At 40.3% G+C, this 22673-nt stretch overlaps 1 protein-coding gene across 3 annotated transcripts in view; it reads right to left on the reverse strand.

Annotated features, from left to right (window-relative positions):
• Positions 1–22673, reverse strand: part of si:ch211-239f4.1 (EVI5-like protein) — a 36804-nt gene that overhangs the window by 4579 nt on the left and 9552 nt on the right. For 2 of the 3 annotated variants that reach the window (XM_034203439.1, XM_034203440.1), the window contains 18 exons: positions 16868–17258; positions 15955–16144; positions 14835–15059; positions 11113–11187; positions 9823–9948; positions 9547–9690; positions 9365–9454; positions 8636–8733; positions 8325–8385; positions 8140–8193; positions 7660–7692; positions 6710–6850; positions 5058–5174; positions 4597–4737; positions 4303–4473; positions 3438–3584; positions 2898–2993; positions 2469–2564 (listed from right to left, as the gene is read on the reverse strand). In XM_034203439.1, the coding sequence (XP_034059330.1) occupies positions 2469–2564; positions 2898–2993; positions 3438–3584; positions 4303–4473; positions 4597–4737; positions 5058–5174; positions 6710–6850; positions 7660–7692; positions 8140–8193; positions 8325–8385; positions 8636–8733; positions 9365–9454; positions 9547–9690; positions 9823–9948; positions 11113–11187; positions 14835–15059; positions 15955–16144; positions 16868–17103 (2241 nt within the window). In that variant the 5' untranslated portion in view covers positions 17104–17258. The remainder of the gene's footprint in view (positions 1–2468; positions 2565–2897; positions 2994–3437; positions 3585–4302; positions 4474–4596; positions 4738–5057; positions 5175–6709; positions 6851–7659; positions 7693–8139; positions 8194–8324; positions 8386–8635; positions 8734–9364; positions 9455–9546; positions 9691–9822; positions 9949–11112; positions 11188–14834; positions 15060–15954; positions 16145–16867; positions 17259–22673) is intronic. The other variant, XM_034203441.1, reaches the window with a different exon arrangement.

The raw sequence follows: 22673 nt of genomic DNA on the forward strand, positions 1-22673 counted from the left end.
GCGTAATTAAGGAGCACTATTGGAGTGACTTTGATGGTTATTGGACTCAGGATTAATTCATTTGGATTCCCGCTGTATGAAGAAATTAAAGGACGGAAAACAATGGAAGTGGAAACACTTCACAAAGGGATTAAACTGTTTAAAACACATGTTCAAAGTAAGCCGGATTTTGCCGATGTGTTTATGTGGATTCAAAAGTCGTAAATAATCTACAAAATGGAGGAGACCGATCTGATCGGAGCAACTGTGACAAATAATCCAACTGCAACCGGCATGGACAATGACTATATTTTAAAAATGCGCTTATCCAGACAAGCCTGGTTTGGACACCTTACGGGCAGAAGAAACATTTCTATTAAAGAAAGAATTATACATTTCTTTCTTTTTATGCCTTTAATACTAACTTCAATTTTTATTAAAAATGAATTAATCAATTATTTTATTGTAATGTAGAGACAAGGCTTTTAGTGACAATCATGTATTGCCTTACAATTATATGTACAAAAAAAAAAAGTTAAAAAAAGTCTAAATATGATATTTGGCCTCAAATCATCTGAGGCCTGGCGCGCCCCCCAGGTTGGGAACCACTGCTTTAGACGACCCTACAGGAAGGTTTCAACTATATTTCAGTGCATTTAAAAAAAGGCATTATCGTGCTTTGCTTGACAAAAAATCCCAAGACAAACAACACTTTCCTTGGTAGAGTTTTTGGACATAATTGAAGAAATGTAAGAAATGAATAAAAATATATATGCTTTAAAATTACGTTAAATATGTCTGATTAGCCTTTGCAAAAGCATTAAACGTCAGGTAATGTGCACCTACTGAAAAACCCACTGCCCTGATTCCTGCCCACCATTTGAGGTTGTGAAAGTAGGGCAGAGGGTCTTTACAGCTAAATCTGAGCAATATAAATCTCCCACCTGTCAGGTGGAAGAACTTGATAAAAAAAATTAAAATAAAAAGGATGTGTTTGCGTGTTCTCAATGTCTGCTGTCCAGCTCTCAGATTACGGTGGTAGTTCTCGTGTGATAGAAGGGCTTCCACCGCAGTTTATCTTCACATGCGTGTTTTTAGCGTGTTAACCTTGCATGCACCGCAGTGACTCATGACAAATCTCAGAGGTTTATCTTTCCCTCCATCACACACTCAGGCTAGCTGTAGGGCGGGGGGAGGGGAAACCAGTGGTTAACCAATGGAAATGTTTTGAATGCATCTCACTGCTCTTCAAGCTACAGCACAACAAGAACACAAGTGATTTTTCTATCAGTTTTTGCAATAAGAACAGGTTAATGAATATATTAAAAGTGCTAACTTCATGCAAAGCTAAACACACAAAGAATAATCTGTCATCATAATTTATCATATGATACAATAAAATGATCGGCAGGGCTATACTGAGATTTTTGTAGATGGTTCACTGCTTCCTCAGCTTTACTCACGAAAGTTTCGGTCTCATTTATAAAACCACTTGCTTTGATGAAAAATGGTGGGGAGAGTAGAAGAAAAGAGAGGAGCGGTAAAGGGCAGGGCAGTCTCATCACACCCCCTTACTTTGAAGTCTGAACGCTTCCCTCCATGTCACGCACTGCGACTCTCTGAATGAACAACCTCAGAGTGAATGTTGTGGGAAAACTTTTAGTCTGCGAAGCAGGGTGGGAAAGATCATCAAAAACCAGACATAAAATTAAATGCAAAGTTTGTTATCAGCTCAACTTGAGATAAATGTTTTAACCAGACGGAGACCAAGTCAGTTAACAGCTGTAAAACAATACAACAAATCTTAAATGTCAAGGACTGATTATCATCTTTCAGATCTAAGTTAACCGTAAACCAAATTGTGAGAAAATAGTAGTTTGTTGGGGGAAAAGCAGGGGTCCCTTATGACAAGGACTACATCGACAGCTCAGTGAGGGTGTCTGGGTGGATGTGGTGTCTGTAGTGAGGCTGTAGATGACAGGATTCTTCTGTAGTGGTTAGCACTCTGCAAAGTATCTATCTGCATCGATCTATGGTATACACGCAGTGTGTGTTATATATGCAGGCCATTTTAAAGTATTCTCACCAGTAAAAACTAAATCATTAAATTTAGATTTTTGTAAACCATGCATTTGTCAGATGTAAACTTGATACATTATAACAGAGATGATAAAATATCAACCAGGAGGGCAGTTTGAGAGCGCAAATCTCGCAATGTTTAGGAAAGTGAACAATTATTTGTGGATCCGCCCTGTGATTGAATCCGCTCCAAAATGTAATAGGTTCTTCCTCTGCCAATGCTAAACTCTTAGACCAAGGTTAATTCAAATCACAGCAGTAGTTTTTCTTTATTCCTGCTGACTAACAGTCAACCGAAACCAAAACATAACCTCTTTGGCCTGGGTTACAATTGCTGCAACTACACAACCTTTGCAGACTCTAACTACATTTTGAATCATCTGTCACTTGGTCAGATTTGTGTGTCCAACCTCATTCTTAAGCTCAGCGATCTGATCCCGCAGCGCGTTGATGTACTGTCTGGAGTCTGAGTGGTTCAGCTGGCCCTGGATCAGCCCTTCCTCCCTCTGTAGAACACATTTTACATATTTGGTGTTAAATTCTTTGTTACAATATTGTTGAAAAATCATCCACACATATACTTCAACATCTACATATAGAGATTGATAAGCCAACGATAGATCGGTCTCAACTATCCAATTTTCATGTAGCAGACTGTAACCCTGTGTAACCGTTGAGTTAACAAACTCAGAGCTTCACATCAGATAAGACTGGAGACATAACCACTTAAAAGGTAGTTGAGTAGCCTAGTATTTCATCATACTCTTCAAACAGAAAAACACATGTTTATATTCTGATATTTACTGAAAATGATCGTATATAGCCAACCCTTTACACACCTGTATCTCAAGATCAGCGACCTTCTGCCTGAGTTCAGCCATGGCAGCCATACTGTCTGCTTCCCTCAGTCGCACCGCCATCACCTCCTCTTTACTCTGCATGTATGAGGGAAGAGAGGCAATAAATAACCTGCTTAACAGCTCAGCCGTTTGGACTACGTATATACTGGATTTCAGGGAAGGATATTACATCATAAACTGTCTACGTTTTCCATATCTTATTCCTTTATTGCATCTGTCCAACTTTTCTGAAAGGGAATCCCAGAATATAATATAATTTCCCGTCGATTGTTCCTGAAACATTTTCTATTTTCTGTTCTACAAAATCAGTATCTTTCAATTATTCTGTCGTTCCCTTTCTTTTTATATGTTTCATCACCCTTTGCTTGATTTTCCTGTTCAGTTTTTAGTGTCTCCTTACGAATGCAAATATATTTAACTTTTCATAAAGCTTGAACAAGAAATCATCCTTTCTACTTGTGCCTTCCCTCGCCTCCTGCAATTTTAGTTTTTTGTTTTTCCTCTCTCATACAATCGGACCTTGCAGTCGTGCTCGGACTGCTTCCTTTTCATCTCGTTGAGCTGGGCCTGGAGAGCTTTGTTCTGATTGGCCAGCATCTGGATCCGGTCCTGCAGTGCAGAGCGTTCCTGATCGTTGCGACCAATCAGCTTGCTGTGGATCTGGTTCTGAAGTGAAGGAAGTCAAATGGGAGAAAGGTTGGTGATATGGTTGAGAATGTGATTTAAATCAAATATACTTTTTTTTATTCCGCAAATATATATCAAATATAGATAATAACAAACAAAAATGTGGTGTTCATACAGAGCCATGTATCTACAAATGAGAAACAAACACATGGTCTGCAGCAGCAGGGGTCAAGAAAGAACATTAATGTATAAAGAGATAAGTAGTGGAAGGGAAGGTAAATCTGGAAGGAAGTCCTTATTTCGGTGTTGGGTCAATGACACTATAAATAAAGGCTATTGCGATGTGGTTAAGTGAATGTCCACCAATCTCATAATCTCAATTTTGGGGCAAACTATCTTTCTTTTTTTGTATTTGCTGATGGCACAAATGTATTACAATCTCACAAATACTGAAATGATTCCCAAATATTGTCTTAATTGTGTTAATAGACCCACGGTGGACATTCTCTTAAAAACCCTCAAAGTACACCCTGTAGCGAGTAAAACTCTAACACAGAAAATACCTCCCCAAAACGCCTCGTTGGAGATACGTCATTGTCCATTTTATTCTTCCAGGTGGGTGATGGTCTACTTTTATTGTTTTATCATCACTAACCCTATGTGTATTTATCTGTGTAGGCAAGAAAAGGACTGGCAAAGATTGTATACCCTCTATGACTGACTGACTGACTTGACTGACTGAGTCAGTATGTCTGACCTGGCTCTCCAGCTGCAGGGCTTTGAGTTTGACCTCTCTGAGCTCAGCTTGAGCCTGGGCCTCTCTCAGTCTGACCGTCATCAGTTTATCCTGCAGCTCGTTCATGGCGTTCTTCTTCGGGGACTCCTTCCAGTGTCCGCCCCCTGTGCTGCTGCCGCGGGACATATGATGCTGCGGAAACACAGAGTAGCACACTTTTAACTCTCCTGCCACTACCAGGGCACATGGACATGCACACATAGGTAGTTGTAGACATGTAGAGGAACAGCAGCAGTGTGTGTGTGTGTGTGTTACCTGCCAGCGCTGGTTGAGATCAGTGACGGTGTCCTGCATCTCTCTGAATGAGCGCAGCGTCTCCATCTCCCTCAGCTTAATCTGCTTCAGCTCCTCCTGCAGAGCCGCCACGTTGTTCTCATCAGGCAGGCAAGAGCTTCGCTGGATAAAAAAAAACATGTCATGTTTACAGTATTACTTGAAATCAACTTTTAACCAAAGGGATAACAATAGATGAAATAATAAGGGCTCGATAAAGTTATAAAAATATAATAGTAAGAGAAGAAGGAGTAAGAGTTGTCTCAACACCTTTTTAAGTCAATAAGACACATTGAAATGTCAAGTACACCTTTGTTTGGTGTTTAACAGCTTTAACAACTTGGTTTGCATGAGATGATCTTTAACACATTCACAGTTACATTCACAGGCCTGCTAGTGTCTCTAAACTTTCACACTCCCTTCCCCTCTCTCTCCTCTGTCACCTTCTCCAGATCGAGGACCTTGTCTTGCATTTCTTTCAGCGCCCCCAACAGTTCGGCCTCATGCATTCTGGACTGCTCCAGCTGCATCTGCAGGTCGGTCACAAACGGCTCTGTGTACTGAACAAACATCAGTGGTGTTACATACAGCAGGTATATCTCTATATCATGTAACAGCGCAACTTTGACCATTTGTTGTTCAGCTTTCTGAGAGATCGTTAAGTATAGATATTTATTTCCTAATGGGTATAGGGAGAAGACGATTGACCTTGTTTGGGCCTCAACAAATTGTTGTTCCTTAAATTGTTTTTGAGTCATGCAGACTGATTGCTTGTCATGGCTATGAGCTCAGTTATTTTACCACAGTGTGTCAAGAAGTGTGAATTCCTCCACATACTGCTGCTTGTTTCTGTTGTCTCAAGTTGAGTATTAATAATACACTGTCATGCACGCCCTTTGCCATTTGTTTTTGAGTGACAACATTTCAAAATAATGTTTTTACATAATGGGAAGGCAGAACCAATTTGAAAGCAGTTCATTTCCAGCCACACACCAAGAGTTATTACACTGTTATATCTAGATTCTTTCACAAATAAATCATGAGCATCTTTTATAACATGCCACTTTTACTATTCTTTGTTAATATCTGCAGCTAGCCGCATGCCGCAACAGAAGGAAACTAATAAAAAATAAATCAGCATTTTCCTGTTCTGTGGCTGGTTTTCCCAGTACTAAGTAAAAGTGTGTAATGAAACTTCAAAATAGCTGGTGAACAAGTTAAGTGTAAAGCAGCACATGTGCCCTGCTGACTCAGGGGATGACAGACATATAGAGCTACTGTACATTCTCATGTCACCACATCAAAAGGTAAACTTAATAAAAGGTAGGGCTGTGAGAGCATTAGAAACACAGAGAGTGGAACATACTTTCCTACGAGGCAAATTACAATAGATTGAAATTAGACAAGTACATAGCGTGCGTTAAACAGTATCGTTTAGTCATTTTTGGCTTTTCAGTCTTGGTTATCAAAGAGCACTGTGAGTGTCTGGGGGTGTGTGAGCTCTGGAGGGTGATGGGTGCACGCAATCTTGAGATGGAATAAAATCACTCAGCATCTTGAGCACAATAAATGATGTTTAAAACCCTAAATAATCATTTAAAACTTGTATCTTTTTAAAAGGTGGGTCTAAACGTTATCTCTTTCTTCTGGCTGAATGTGATTAGCATTTAAAAGAGAGAAGGTATATTCATATTCTTACAGAGCGGTGTACTTTGCTGACATGACATGTTATTTTAGCTGTAATTCATTTGTAAAGAGGTTGCACCAGATCAGAGCGGTTGTTTGTGTCTAGCTTAGCCATTTTGAAACACTTATTACTTAAATATTCATTACAAACTGTTTTTAGGATGGGTAGAAAAATAACTGAACTTGTTTTTTCACAGCCTGATATCACATGAATTAGGAACTTACGATTTTGTAATCATTCAACCAGTTGACCTCATGAACCATTACCTAATGTACAATTCAAGAGAAATGCAGATTAACTACTTCTGCCTTGTGAGAAAATCTTACAACACCAATAACTTGAACAGGTTGAACAATGGTTTCTGTTGCCTCCACAGTGTGATTGCACAGATTGTGGGCCGGTGGTCACCTTCTGTTCTTGCAGCTCTCTGATGGTGTCCTGTGCTTTCTCCAGGTTCTCGCTGGCTGTGTTGCACTGCTGCCTCACCACCGCCAGCTCCCGCTTGATCACGTAATTCTCCTCGGCTTCCTGTGCCCTCGTCACCTGACCCTGGAATAGCAGGCCAGAGGGTCAAGATCAGATGTGGAGTTTAAACTTTAAAATGCAGACTACATACCAAAGTAGGGAAAAAGGATATGCTGGGCATCAAGGCAACATATTACATTTGTGTTTTACTTTAAGGAATAGTTTGACATTTGGGGAAATAAGTGTATTGGCTTGCTTGCTAGCTTAGTTTAGCATAAAGACTGGAAATTAGGGGAAACAGTTAGTCAGTCTCTTTTCAAAAGGTTAAAATAATCCACCAACCAGCATCCTTTAAAGCTTGCTTAATAACATGTGACATCTCGTTGGTATACGTTCCCTTAAAGCCACAAGATTTTAATTAAGAAGGTGCTAGCCGTTTCCTCTTGTTTTAAATCTTTAAACTAAGCTTACCAGCTGTTGGCAGATGCTTTATATTTAGCACACAGACATGTGTATTTTTCATGTTAAAAACAAACAAAGTAAATAACCGCAGGCCCAAAAATATCCAATGTAGGATATTTTATTCCCAGTTTGGTAAGGAGTTTTACTATAGAAGATGTTTAACAGTAGTGATACACTTTTACATGCCACATGCAGGGATTTTATAATCCTATTAGACCTTATTAGAGTTTCAATCATAGTTAAACAGCACATGCATCCAGGCTTCACAGGACAGTCTCTTGGACTGAACAGATATTTAACAATATTCTTTCATGCACTTTTGGTAGGGGTTTGTTAAGAAGAGGGAGAGAAGCAGAAGAAGGAGGAATAAAGAGGTGTGAGAAGGACTTCGGACAGCGAGGTCAGTGGGAAACTGGTTGGCAGTACTCTACCTGTATCAGTCTGTCTGCCAGAGCGGCACTCTCCTACAGCGCAGCGCAGAGAAACAAGAGGGTGAAAAGAAGAAGAGAAGAGAAAGTGAAAGACAGTAAACCACAACACAACCCCAGAGGAAATTCAAGGAAAGAAAGGGTTCACAGGTCAATCGTAGAGAAGTGTCCGTAAAAAAAGGGCCGGCAGTGACATCACAGAGTGTTTCAGAGAGCAGCAAAAGATTCAATTCTGCTGAGTGCAGGAGCAGAAGGAAATAAATTCTAAGCCACAAACCCACACACACACCAACGAGATGGCAACACGACAAAATATCTCACAAATGTCAACCCACAGTGTTATCTGTCAGTGTTTAACTAGGTCATTTCTGATCAATGAGTCCTGCGCTGAGCAATCCGGCTGTTACTCGCAATGACGCTGCAAAAAAAAAATCTGATTTATTTGAGCATTTAGAAAAGCTGGAATCAAAACCCGTCCCTTACCTTCTCTAGTGTCTCGATCCTCTGCTTCAGTAGCCTGTTTTCTGTGCGTAACCTCTGAACAGAGAGAGAGAGGCACATGCCATTTATATTGCCTATTTCTTTTTTTAATCTCACAAATAGTATTATTTTATATGTCCACATCATGCACAAATACATAAAATACACAAACAGCTGAGCATACACACCTTGATCTCAATTTGTTCCTCCATTTCTTTGTTCTTGATTGTGGTGTATTCTTTCTCAAGTCTAATAAAAAATAAACAAAACGGGATAATGCTAAGTTAGAGCAACACTTACATTTTTAAAAAAAGTTTGTTGCTGTGCTTCGAACATAGAACAGGGATCTTGCTCTCTCAACACAACAAGCTCACATCAAACACAGAAGAGAGTGTGCTGCAAAAACGTCAGTAAGACAGGAGAACAAATCCTCCTGGGCTACATGAGCCTGTCAGGCCTGAGTCTTACTGGTCGTTAGTTGAATAATGAGCGCTCTTACTTCTTCATCCTCTTGGGGATGTATTTGACCTGGTAGGCCCTGAGGATCAGCTTATCTGTGCAGCTGTCAAACTGGTGGGGGATCACCTTCTGGAAATGCTGCAGACCCCGAGGAAATAACAAGATTAGAGAGATTAAGACAGACAGAGATGCTCATTTATATTTTATACAGAAGCAGGCAACACATGAGTTGTGAAGACGAGCACATTGGCCCTATTGATGATTCTAATTAGCTGACTTTCACTGTTAATAAAAGGTATATCAATTAGTTGCAGAGGTTTACATACACATTTATTTTGATGAGACTATAGATTTTTTTTTTTTTTAAAGCAATAATTCTCTGGTAACAGATAGTAACATTTGTAGATGTGTTGCTTTCTTTGGCAAAAAAGATAATAAAGTGATTGGCTTTTAGGTTGAAAATGTTTGTCAAACAAAACAAATAATTTGAAGAACTTACACAAAGCTATAGGGAAATTATAATGGCCTTTTATCACTAAAGTCATAAAGTAATTGACAGACCGGTTGTTCAATAATCAAACGCATAATCATTGAAGAGTAGTCAAAGATGAAAAAAATGATAATTAAAAATGGCTGTAGGTGTCTTTTATACCGCATGATACCACCAAAAATGTTGTGTTTAATTATATATCCCACACGCACGCATATCAGGAGAAAATTCACCTGTTTGGTCGTTTATTTGTTGTTGTATAAAGCTGCAGCAGTTTACCTGCGACATGCCCTCCATGTCCAGCTGAATGAGGTCAGTCTGGTTGTACTGGAGGATGGCCAGGCCCACACGGAAGATAATCTCTAGGCCCTGCAGATAGGACATCATCTTTTATTATGTGTGCTCAGTAAACTCAGAGAACAGGTTAGTGAATTATAGACAGTCAAAAACACATTTCCTACCTCATACATGAAAATATCGAAGATGCGGGTGGCGACAGGAAGAGGGAGGAAGGTGAGGAATAGGGTGAGGAACCAGGACGAGGCATACATGGAAGTGTGGAAACTCTGGGATCGAAAATGGACGTTGAGCTCTGGAAGTTGCTCCTGAGGAATAGAAGGAATATGATTAGAAGTCTTGAAGGACATCAAAACTGAAAGTGATGTGCTGAAGATATGAGTGAAGGATTTGCTGCCCCTGTGTGGATGAGTGTAACACTGCAGGCATCTCTTCTTTACCTGAAGCAGATACTCAAACTGGTAGATGCAGAGGCCCAGCTCGGCCATGCTGGGTTTGAACAGCTCCCTCAGGCGGTACTCCTGCATCAGACGCACAAAAACACAAAACGCCTCCTCCTCAGGCATCTAGGAGGAGGTGAGAGGGGTGAGTAAAGTTTCCTCATTAGGTATAAAAATACATTGCTTATGTTAAACAGTTTGTTGTACAGTGGGTCCAATAATTCCCTGCTAACCTCTAGACACAACTCAAAATCCTGCTGCATAATAAACAGTTTTTAGTAGCAGAGAAATCTAAAGGGAGTGATAACAACAAACCTTAGACATACTGAACTGAGCCTTCAGGCTAAATATTAGTGATGGCAGTTTGACACTGAAGCTTCAACCCTGGACTTCCTATTCCATAGAAGCAGTGCTTCGAAGCTTGCTTCAAATCACGTGACATATGACGTCCGAAGCAGCAACTGCTTCAAATCACGTGACATGTGACGTCCGAAGCAGCAACTGCTTCATTTCCTGAATGAATCACTTGACTGGTTCACGGTCCATTCACGCGATTCAATGCACTGCCTCGTCTCGATTCTGACAGGTGACAGGTTGAAACAGTTTCAAATTTGAGCGCTTCAACACTTTATGACCGCTCTAAACAATGCAAAATGTGTGGGTTGTTGTCGTAGTTTGCGTTGTTGCTGTTGAGTTGTTGTTGGTATTGCATTTGAATTGTAGTATCATTATAGAGCAAGCCAGGAAGTAAGATAGGTCGTTCTGGCTCGGGAAACACTTCGAAATGTGGAGAAGTTGTGAACAAAAAGACAATTATCAGTAATATAAAAACAGTTAAATATTTCAAGGAATAGTTAGCCGGCGGCCCGAATGCGGCGATGTCCTCCGCGCAGCTGGTTCAAATCCCGGAATGGACGTATTTTAATCATTGCTTTTCAACTTTAATAACTGATAAAAGGCCCTCTCCACCCAAAAACATGTCTAGCACTCTCTAGTCTCTTCTCAATAACCCAATACACACAATTATCAATCTTTAATTGCAAATAGAACATGATATTCAGTCTTAGTGTGTGTGTGTGTGCATCGAATATTTTTCAAGGCAATGATACGTTAAACCCACTGCAGCCTTGCACTTCGCCAGGAGAGGTCGCTGTAACTGAAGCTTCGAGAAATGAACCTATTTCCGACACAATTGTCCAAGTGGTTCGACGCTTCATTCAAAGCTTCATTTTGCCATCACTACTAAATATCCTCGTTATTGATCAGTTTCATGACATATTTAATCATTACCTGCATAAGCAGCAGACCAACGATGAATGCACTGCCTTGGCAGTAGCCCACCTCTCGATCCACCAGAGAGTATGCCTGAAAGACACAAAAACATACACATTAGTTTTCAGATGTGTTGTATTTCAACCCAGTCTCACGGCATTTCGTGTTCACCAACACGATTTGTAATCTATTGATTCGTGTTCACCAACACGATTTGCCCTTTTTTTTCGTGTTGCACACTTTATATATACAGTCTATGGTTGCACAGCACGATTTTAAAAGCAATGTATTTCTACTGCCTGCAGCACGTCTTTTTCTCCGGTCGGGTCGAGGAAGACCGGAAGCTGTGTGGTTCATAAAAACATGTTCTTACCATAGACTGTATATATATAAAGGTTCTTACTCAATATCAAGCCACAGTTATTGCTTTTATTTGAAATCGTATAATTTCGGACTTTTGTTGCCGTCTGTGAGGAAAATAAATGGGGCTCAGAGCCTCAGGATACTGAGATCTGTATTTTTTAAATCTTTTTTTCCCTTCTAATTTGTTATTCTTTTCAAAATAACACACTGTTATTTACTCACCAATAACACACAATTATCCTTGCTTTTATTTATTGGTTTAATTCCATAATCTCGGGCTTTTTTGGCGTCCGTCAGGAACTGAATTTCAAAATAAAAATAACCGGAAACAGACGTAGGCATTTCGAGCGATTACCCAAGATCCTCAGCTATGGTTTTAAGCTCGTTTATTGGATGTTTTAGCCGCAATGCATGCTGGGATTTGGTGTTTATATGATATGAAATCCGGAAAACATTTTAAAAGAATAAAATAATACTTAATTCCGAGCGCTCTTGCTTTTCTCTTTGAAAGTCATCACATAACGGCATTGTAATACACGGTTCGGCTGCATTACATATTACAGATCTGCCGTAGTTCTTTATTTATAGAGCCCTGATGAGAAGACCTTTGGAAAAACTGAGAAAATGCCGCCGAAACTGAATACTTGACGTGGATCATAAATATATTCAACAATTAAACAACATCTTCAATTTCTCTTCACACAATACGTCTCCTTGCAGTATCAACACTAATTCGGCTGACTTTTACATTTGATCTAATTCACAGATAGGTTATATTTACACCATAACGGTGCACAGATGATATAAGAGGACTGTAGTTTTTAAAGATATTACTGATTAAGGTCTTCTTTTAAATAAGAAAAAAACTTTGGGGGTATCTATCAACAGATAAATATTAAGCCTGACAAAGTACTTAATGTCTAATATATTGCTTTCCTGCAATGTTAACTATGTTGAAGCACTTATTTTAACTGATATTATACATATGAATTATACACTTATGTATGTAGATAGAATAAGAAATGTGCAGAATATGACAGTTTAATGGTGGAGGTACACACATATTGATAGATGTCTTGTAATGCACTGTTGAGGAACCTGTGACCCAAGTGTTTCATTCATTGCATAACTACACCGTAGTTGTGTATATGATTATGTCAATACATCTTTGAAAATCTTGAAAGGGATGTGCAAAATAGCCATAATATACAGTCTTTAATTAACTATTAGTAGAGAATAACGAGTAATGAATATACTTTATTACTCGTTTCCATTCATGTCAATTGCAGATACATGTTTAGTCTTCTCAAGCACCAACTATCAAATATCTCTCTTGATTGTTGGCACTTGACAATCACCTTACCTGAATTTTACTCAGGTGTAACTAAAGTCTGATTTAAGGGTTGTTTATATTTCACATAATTAATCAGAATCTGCAAAGTAACTCAAATAAATGCAGTGGAGTAAAAATACCAGGTTAACCTCTGAATTGTAGTGGAGTAGAATTACAAAGTAACAATGACCTGTCATGTGGGTATTAATGCTGCGCATTATGGACACAAGCGATTTTCACCCATTTATTAATTATATGTTTTACATTTGATAACACCAATGTGTTTAATACTGGCAACTTCTAATTGTGGGAAAAACGAAAACGTTCAGTAGAGACGTCCCATAGAACATTTTGCGAAACACAATAGCCAGCATGTGTAGTTCTGGGGGGGCGTTCGATTCCAGTTTTGGATAGTCTGGCGTGGTTTCGTTCCATTTCACACAGCTGTTTGACGCTCTGCATAACCTTACGGGGACTGTAGTCCTAAACGATAGCTGGGGATTATGGGTAGTGTAGTGTCTTCGGCCATACTAAACTCAGAAATGTTGACAATCGCAATGATGCTCGAAATGTCCCTTATAGGCCTACGTCTGTTTCCGGTTATTTTTATTTTGAAATTCAGTTCCTGACGGACGCCAAAAAAGCCCGAGATTATCGAATTAAACCAATAAATAAATAAAAGCAAGGATAATTGTGTGTTATTGGTGAGTAAATAACAGTGTGTTATTTTGAAAAGAATATCGAATTAGAAGGAAAAAAATATTAAAAAATACAGATTTCCGTATTCTGAGGCTCTGAGCCCCATTTATTTTCCTCACAGACAGCAACAAAAGTCAGAAATTATACGTTTTCAAATAAAAGCAATAACTGTGGATTGATATTGAGTAAGAACATGTTTTTATGAACCACACAGCTTCCGGTCTTCCTCGACCCGACCGGAGAAAAATATGTGCTGCAGGCAGTAGAAATACATTGCTTTTAAAATCGTGCTGTGCAACACGAAAAAAAGGGGCAAATCGTGTTGGTGAACACGAATCAATAGATTAAAAATCGTGTTGGTGAACACGAAATGCCGTGAGACTGGGTTGCGCAAATCGTGTTGGTGAACACGAATCAATAGATTAAAAATCGTGTTGGTGAACACGAAATGCCGTGAGACTGGGTTGTGTATTTATAGAAAGCAGCACAGATAACATCTGTAATCCAGACCGACTGTGAGCAACAGGATCAAAAGTCACCAGAGGTCCATCCATTTCCTGTGCAGCTCATCTAATAGGAAACTTGACTGATGCGGAGCTGCTCAACAAGCTTGTTTCCATGACTGCAAACAACAAATGTGTTCAATGCTTCGTAAACAAAATGACGTTCGGAAGCCTGGAACACGCACAATGGAGGAGTTAATTATAGCCCTTCAAATCCTCGCAGTTCAATTAGTCTTTGTCTGAATGGCTACAGGAAGAGATGTTTCAACATGGCATTCTGATTACATTCATTACTATAATATAAAATAAATGATCAATAAATGTAAGAGAGCTAATGAAGATCAACGCTAAAGATTTATGTATTTATGAGCAGGTCCTGTTTTGTTTGTATTGTAAAGATGCGTGGACATGCAGGCAAAGCAACACACATAATTGCTGTTAACGCACAAAGAACCAAGTGCTCTGAGGGACATGACAGACTGCAATTAGCTATTTTAAATGTAAAAAAAAAGAAGCTTTACAAATGTTTCATGTATTCAACACATTGTTCTTGGTACGGATCCCTACCATGATTATTTCTATATAAATGAAATGAGAGTAATGATACAAAAATTATCATACAAAATGTGAATATTGGAATTGCAATATCAGTCGAAATAATTATATATTTTCTTCTAATACCGTCTAGCAGAACATTGCTTGATTTAGTAAATGAGTAGTATTTAAAACACTGTACCAACAGTCAAACACACACACACACACGTGGAAACAAAGACACAAAAGACACCGTGTCACCTCTTCATAGCTGCTACTTATCCGATGTGAGATGCTGCCGTGCTCACCTTCATGACGTTGAAGAGGACTTCCTGCCCCAGGCTGTCCTGGCCTTTGAAGAACTCGTGCTCGGGGTAGGTGCGGGCGATGTCTCTGCGGATGAGCTTCTCGCACGGGGACGACATCTTTAGCAGCTCCGAGTACTGGTTCTTCACCGGCATGTCGGTGGCGTTACCCAGCAGCTGCCAGACGATGGCCCGGAAATGGTGAGGGATGCCTTTCCTGATCAACTCCTGCAGGGCAACGAGACATTCAAGAGGATTAATACTACTCTCCTTTATGTGGTGAGGGACACAATTTGAGGCATCACTTGAGGATGAATTAATCATGGTATAATGATTTACATATCTAAATTACAATTATGTTATAATTACAGCCACAACAACCACATTAAGAACACTTATCATAATTACTTTAGTTTTTCTCAAGTCCAACATTAAAAATAATCACGCCTTTCTAAACGAGGTGGTTTATCTCGATAAATACATTTGAACACAAAGCCAGACTCTTTGTAGGATTTGAAAGCAGTGTCATTTTGCTTTGTTTGACTGCTCTCCCATTTTGCCCTGACTCATTCTGCTGTCCCTTCTCTCATCCATCTTCTCTTCCCCTGGGTTTCTTTTTTTGTCACAGAGGACAGAGAAAGACACAGAGAAAATTAGGGGAGAGAGAGAGGATGAAGAGAGAGGGGTATTGGTGCAGTGAGGCAATTATTGTGTGGCAACAAACTCAAGACAATGAACATGAAGGCTTTTCTTCCACAGCTCTGGTCAGCAAAAATGAACCCTGGGTTCTCAGAAAACACAGAGCTTCAGAAACACATGTGCACACAGCTAAAACACAAACACTGTGACCTTATGACTAAAAACTGACAGATATAAATGGCCAACCAGCATGTTCAGTGAGTCAGGGATTTTGTTGACAGATATAAATGGCCAACCAGCATGTTCAGTGAGTCAGGGATTTTGTTCAACTTCCTGTGAAAGAAGATGTCAAAATAAAATGAGGAGGTTGATAATCTTCTTAATGATGCTCTCATTTGAAATGATATCCAATGACACATTTTTCAGAAAATGTCACCCGTGACAACATAACCTTTAATTTGTAATCTCCAGATCTAATCCCCACCTTCAGGAGTTTGTCCTTCTTGCGTCTCCACTCCTCCCACTCGTTGACGATGCGGCCCCACAAAATCCAGGTGTCCTCCTCCAGGTGAGACAGGTTGGAGGAGGCCGAGGAGCTGGACACCAGCGAGGAGCCGCTGTTGCGCCGGGAGCCGCTCATCGACCGCATGGACTTGGAATCAGCCTCCAACAACCTGCGTGAAGAGAGAGCTCATGAGGAGAGGAGCACACAAGACTACAGGAGAGAGCTTGTCTAACACAACCTGGTACACACACTGGAGGGTGGCGGGGAAGCTTAGATGAGCATTAGGAGTCACGGCAGGCAGATATCACACTGAGGCATGAAGACTGTGACAATGTGAGGGTCAGTCCAGTTAGTGCACAAGCTTGTAGAGGATCCAGAAGGCTCAGAGCTGTTTAGTTTAAACCACAAAACCAGCGGCTGCCCGATTAGGATATTACTCACACAGCTGACCAAATCAATGTTTAAATTGACAAAAATAAACACCTTCGTATACAGGTCTCCAATGCTGCCTTGTCCAAGGTAAGTCTATCTTTCTTAGAATGATATTACAAGTTCATTTGAAATAGATCTATATCTCATATGCAGTAGTACTTATTCTCTTCATACTGTGCAGAACAATAAGCCAATATTGTAAACAAGTGTGCTGGTTACTCATCTAACTCGCCGCAAGAAAGCAAATTAACATATCTCTCAAAATGTTTTTGCCTGTAACTCTTTTTTAGTAGTTTGTATCCTTTGATTGAAGAGAGCGCTCTTTACCCAGAGGGTGTTGAGGCCCACTGTGACCCTGAGCACCACTACTCTTCAGTATTAACTGGTTGATCTTGCTGATGTCCAACTATAACCATCTTGTTTTTGTCTTTAATAGTTAAACACTATGATCTGATCTCACCTGTTCTGCTCCTCCAGTTTGGCCAGCAGCTCTAATTCATCTGGACTCAGGTTCTCCGAGTCTGCAGGAGAGGCTGCTGGTGCCGACAGCGTTGCATCATGGGAAGATGAGTCCGGGCTGAGCACCGGGCTTCCAGTCGATGGTGGGTCCTGGTCCATGCCGGAAGGGGAAGAAGGGCACTCCAGATGAGGAAGAGCGCTACCCTCCCTCTCTGGGCTGATGCTGGGTATGGACATGGTGCTGCGGGTGGAGCAGGGTGGGTGAAGCAGGGTGGGTGAGGAGAGACACTCTTCCAGTCTCACTGATGGTCTCCCTCCTCAGCGAAGCCTGGCTGTCGCCTGATTGGCCACCTGGCTGGCCGTGGACCCAATATGATCAGAGGTCTTCAAACCTGTCATGGAAACAGAAAAAGCACAATTAAATTACAGACCACAGATTATTTATTAAAATAAATCATAGCAGTGGTCACCATAACGTGACTAATATGCCAAAACCCAAACAGCATGATATGAACAGCCATGATCAATAGAAGCTGTGAAATGAGAATAACAAACAACATTTGTATTATTTATTAATCAGTTGATTTAATCTATAACAGGACCAATACCATTTACCAAAGCTTTCGGTGATGTCTTTAAATTATATTAAGCGGTCTTAACTGAAACAATTTACTATGATATAAAAGACAGAAAAAGCAGCAAATTCCCACATTTGAGAGGCTAAAGAGTATAGACTATAATGATGTAATGTAATATATATATATATATTTTATAAATACCATTGTAATGATGGACAACTCTCTATAACAGTCTGCCAAGTGATTTTGAATACTTCAGTAAAATATGACAACATTTTTCAAGAATGTGATTTTTGGATTATGGGAAAATATTGTTTTGATTAATGCTGCCAACCTCCCACAAACATAAAAGAGTCAAACAAACGAGGGAATAAAGATGACCCTATAGGAAAGTTCCAACCCTTTGCATTTTTAGATTGGTCGCCTAAAAGATATGAGATTTCTTGTTTGGCAAGCACAAGCAAACATATCACCCTGGTCAGATCCACATTAAGCTGCCAACATGCCGGCCGCTCCACACCCTCACTCCATTAACTGCTTTGAAGGAGCGGCTCTTCGTCACTGTGATGACTTCATCCTGATGAAAACATCCCTCACTGCAGACACACTCAGCTACCAGAGAGGTGTTTGTCTACAAACTGAGATGAACAGTTACCCAGTGATGCTTAACACAGAAACAATGTTGTTATAAACAATGGTGATACTCATAACTTCTGTGTAGTATTTAGTTCTTCGTCTTTGTAAAAGGGAGTGAAGGAAGGAACAGGTCAGCTACACTCAGTGAGCTTATACATACTGTACACTTCATTCAATTAATATTAGACTGTACAGCTTCCAAAAGGACTGAGCCATGCTCATACGTCATAAGTAATTAACATGCACGTAAAGATAATATATAAATCCAATTAATGATAGAGTGAGTTCAGATGATAACGCAGATGTGACAGAGCTCATAAGCCACTGACCACAATCAGGAAAGTTAAGGGAGATTTTAATTGTTTTCCTTCTCATGTAAACCAGAGAGAGGTATTCAAAACCATAAAACAGTAAAGTAGTGTCTGTTTGTGTCTTCTTAAGTATGTTGCTTGAGGGCATACAAGGAACATATATTCATGTGATATGTGCAATATTTAACTTTGCTAATGCTAGACAGCCCATCTTAACCCTTTGCTTTGCTTTACACATCATATTCATCTTAATAAATCCATGAATGATTAGGGTACAAAGAGGAGATGTCATATATGCCAGAGGTAGATTTCTCAGAGCTTTGCTGTTGCATTGTATATGGCAGCTACTTAAGACTATAACCAAAAGAGAAATAAAGACAAAAGGTGACACACACACACACACACACACACACACACACACACACACACACACACACACACACACACACACACACACACACACACACACACACACACACACACACACACACACACACACACACACACACACAAACACACACACACACACACACACACACACACACACACACACACACACACACACACACACACACACACACACACACACACACACACACACACACACACACACACACACACACACACACACACACACACACAAGCTCTGCTTCTTTCTCAATCTGTGCTGCAGCAGCAATCAGAGAGGCAGCAGAGGAGGAGGTGCAAGTGGTCACTGGAGAAACTGAGCCAAAAGGCCAAGCTACTGCTCTGTAATGGGGAGCGAAATGTGGAGCTGCAGTCCCCTCCCCAACTCTCCCTCCTCTGCATTATGGAGAGCAGCTCCTTCACAGGGGAAGCCTGTGGAAATGACCTCTGGCAACACACTCAAACACATTCATACACTTTTTCACCAATGATTTTCAATGACTTTTCCATGACCTTTACCTAATTTTCCATGACCAAAAAAAATTACTCTTTCTCAGCGGAACCACTGAAAATGGTTTATTTGAACATGGAACAGGAAAATAAGGTCTGCGAAACATGTTGTGCCTATCTAAAACAAATCAAATAGTAGGCTTACTAGCTTCAGGCTAAAGCAACTAAAACCTCTCACCAGCAAAATACCTCGTCAGTTAAATGCCATTTTACGTTTCATTACTATACGATACAGTCTTTATTATCATTATATTACTATTTCGGCGATTAGATAAAAATATAAATTATATTTCATGCAACTTTAGTTACATTTCCATGACTTTTCCAAAACTTTGGGGAAAATATTGTTTTCCATAACTTTTCCAGGGCCTGGAATTAGCATTTTGAATTTCCATGACTTTTCCAGGTTTTTAATGACCGTAAGAACCCTGACATATACACACAGACACACACCCACACAAACAAACAAACACATATACACATGATTCAAGCGACCAGTGTTAGAAATTAAAATCAATATTTAATGATATAAGAGTTTAAACATACAGTAATTTTATAACTGTTTTATTGTGATAATCTTTCCGGTTAGCGTTTGCCTGTGGTTTATTTTGAAAAGCTATTCCGGAAGAGATACCCGAAGTACCAACAGTAGGCTTGACTTCCGGCTTTAACAAAAACGCCATTACAGCCGTTAAAATGCATTAAATAAAAAGTCATGAAAGAGAGTATGAGGAGAAAAGGCGTGTTTAGTTATGTATTAAATGAACAACGTCTGAATCTTCTGTTATGCGCAATAACGGACATTGAAGACCGAGGCGGGCGGACCCCCTGCTAAGCCAACCGGCACATGAGGAGGAGCCAATTGAGGGTACATAACGAGCCGACGTGCGTGTTTGGGTCTCTCTCCTGCAGACCCGAGAACACAGCTGTTTTCTCAGAACCATCTCCTGCTTGTTACATTACCGCACCATTTAATTAAAGTACCCATTTGAACCTTATGCCAGAGACTCAATTTGTCTCTTTATTTCAAGCTTCTCTCCTGGACGCGAGAACAACGAACAAAAGCTAACACCAGCTATTAACATGGAATCTGGAATAATGCATATATTGGTACTTCTGCAGAGGACAGAAATCCCAGACACACAAAAACAGTAGTTGCCAAACAACAAGAACATGAATTGATCGACACATTCCATATTGAACAGTCCATGCATTAGAGAAGTTAAAAACAATGCAATGAAGAATTGATTTTGGTCGTAATCAACCATGAAGGTTGAGCGAAACATACAGAAGCAGGCAGGGAGAGCAGAAAAATAGCCTGCAGGAGAGAAGAGGAGGAGAAGAGCATGACAACAGTGTGCACAGGGAAACACTGCATGGGAAAGGAACAAGGAGCACATTCATGCACAGAAAGCAGCCCGGTCAAAAGTATGGGCTCAGAACAGTCTCATAATACACACATGCATTGCACACAGAAGGATTCAAACTTGTATTTCCGGATCCATACTTGTGTTTTTCAATGCACACACAAATGTATTCCGTTTCATATACATGTAAATAAAATCCAAATACAGAAAAAAGTTTTACATATGTATTTTCGATCCTCACTTATTAGTTTCCCGTTTAAATCCCCTGAACCTGCAAACACAAACAGCTTTCTGTGCACGGATCGCTTTGCATTCGTGTGTGGGTTTTTTGAGACTCCCCTGACGGTCAGCCGATTCGTACTTGTAATTTTTTCTATCTATAGCCAATCAGATGTCTCCTTCATTCTAAGCCAATCACATGAGCGCGCCCCCACGAGGGTAAGATTACTTCATATACGCATTTTGCTCAGTCCGGTCAGCTCGCTAAACAGAGGGCGGAGCATCAGGTGATCATGCAGAGCAGCGTGTAGCTGATCTGATCTCTCTCTCGCGTCCGGTTATATTTCACTCGCGTTTGTGTCCATATTGATCAGATCCAGCTCTCCTGATCGGCCTTTATAGAGAGCACCGATCAAACTATTAAGAGTGAATATCGGCCGATAATGACCGGCGGGGCTCCCCCGCGTTAATTGATCGATTAGGCTAAGCTAACCTGTAGCTGCTCCCTCCACACTCACAACAACTTCATACAGACATAAATAAAGCAGCTGTATTCGCCATACAGGAAACACACATTTAAAACGGTTTTGCCTGCCGTTTTTGTGTACACAAGCATTTATCAATGGTTTGGAAAGTGGCGCTGTACCTTCCTTAATAATATAAAGGCTTGTATTTGCGTGCATTTCCTGTTCGGAAAGTGGCGCTGTACTGAGAATGGAGGGTGTCCTGAGATTAGCGCCTGCAGGCAGGCTCCATGGAGCTGTCAGCTCCGGACTGCGCAAAATGCGTACATGAAGCGCTACGTCATGAACGCAAGAAATCTACCCTCGTGGGGGCGCGCTCATGTGATTGGCTTAGAATTGAGGAGACATCTGATTGGCTATAGATAGAAATAATTACAAGTACGAATCGGCTGACCGTCAGGGGAGTCTCAAAAAACCCACACACGAATGCACAGCGATCCGTGCACAGAAAGCGGTTTGTGTTTGCAGGTTCAGAGGTTTTAAACGGAAAACAAATATGTGAGGATCAAAAATACACATGTAGAACTTTTTTCTGTATTTGGATTTTATTTACATGTATATGAAACGGAATACATTTGTGTGTGGATTGAAAAACACAAGTGTGGATCCGGAAATACAAGTGTGAAACCTTTTGCGGATCATGAAATACAAGTGTGAATCCTTCTGTGCGCATGTGTGTATTATGAGACTGTTCTGAGCCCATACAAAAGAGCCATTAACGAGTCAATGAGACCAATCACATTTGTAAAAGGGCTCCGTCAAAACAAGTAAAATCTTATAAAACATCCTTGTATCAAAGTTATTCCACACACAAGGTAACATGGCTATTCCCTGCTATTGTAGTTATTTACAGCTCACTACTCGTCTGTGGCTGAACGACTGCAACAGACGGCCTTTTCTTCTAAATCATCTGACATAAGGTTGAGCCTCAGGCAGTGATGCATCTGTCACATTTTCACATCGATCCTGGCAGGGCTTCATTTATGACAAAGTGTTTAACTGTACCAAACACTACACCTGCATCTTAATACCCAGATACCCTTCAATGACTGGACAGTGGAGTGGGCTGATGTTAACTATCCTGGCCAGTCTGGGATACTTTAAATCAAAGAGAGAGAAACACTATGATGTTGATGAGGCTGGCTCTTTCTTGACAGTGCTACAATTATTATTGAGGAGAGTCTCTACTTCAGATCAATATTGGGATTAAGCAGAGTGAATGAGTTTTTACTCAGTTGCCAAAGCCATCATCGT

The sequence above is a fragment of the Gymnodraco acuticeps genome, unplaced genomic scaffold (genome assembly GCF_902827175.1).
Source record: "Gymnodraco acuticeps unplaced genomic scaffold, fGymAcu1.1, whole genome shotgun sequence".
In the NCBI taxonomy this organism is placed as follows: domain Eukaryota; kingdom Metazoa; phylum Chordata; class Actinopteri; order Perciformes; family Bathydraconidae; genus Gymnodraco; species Gymnodraco acuticeps.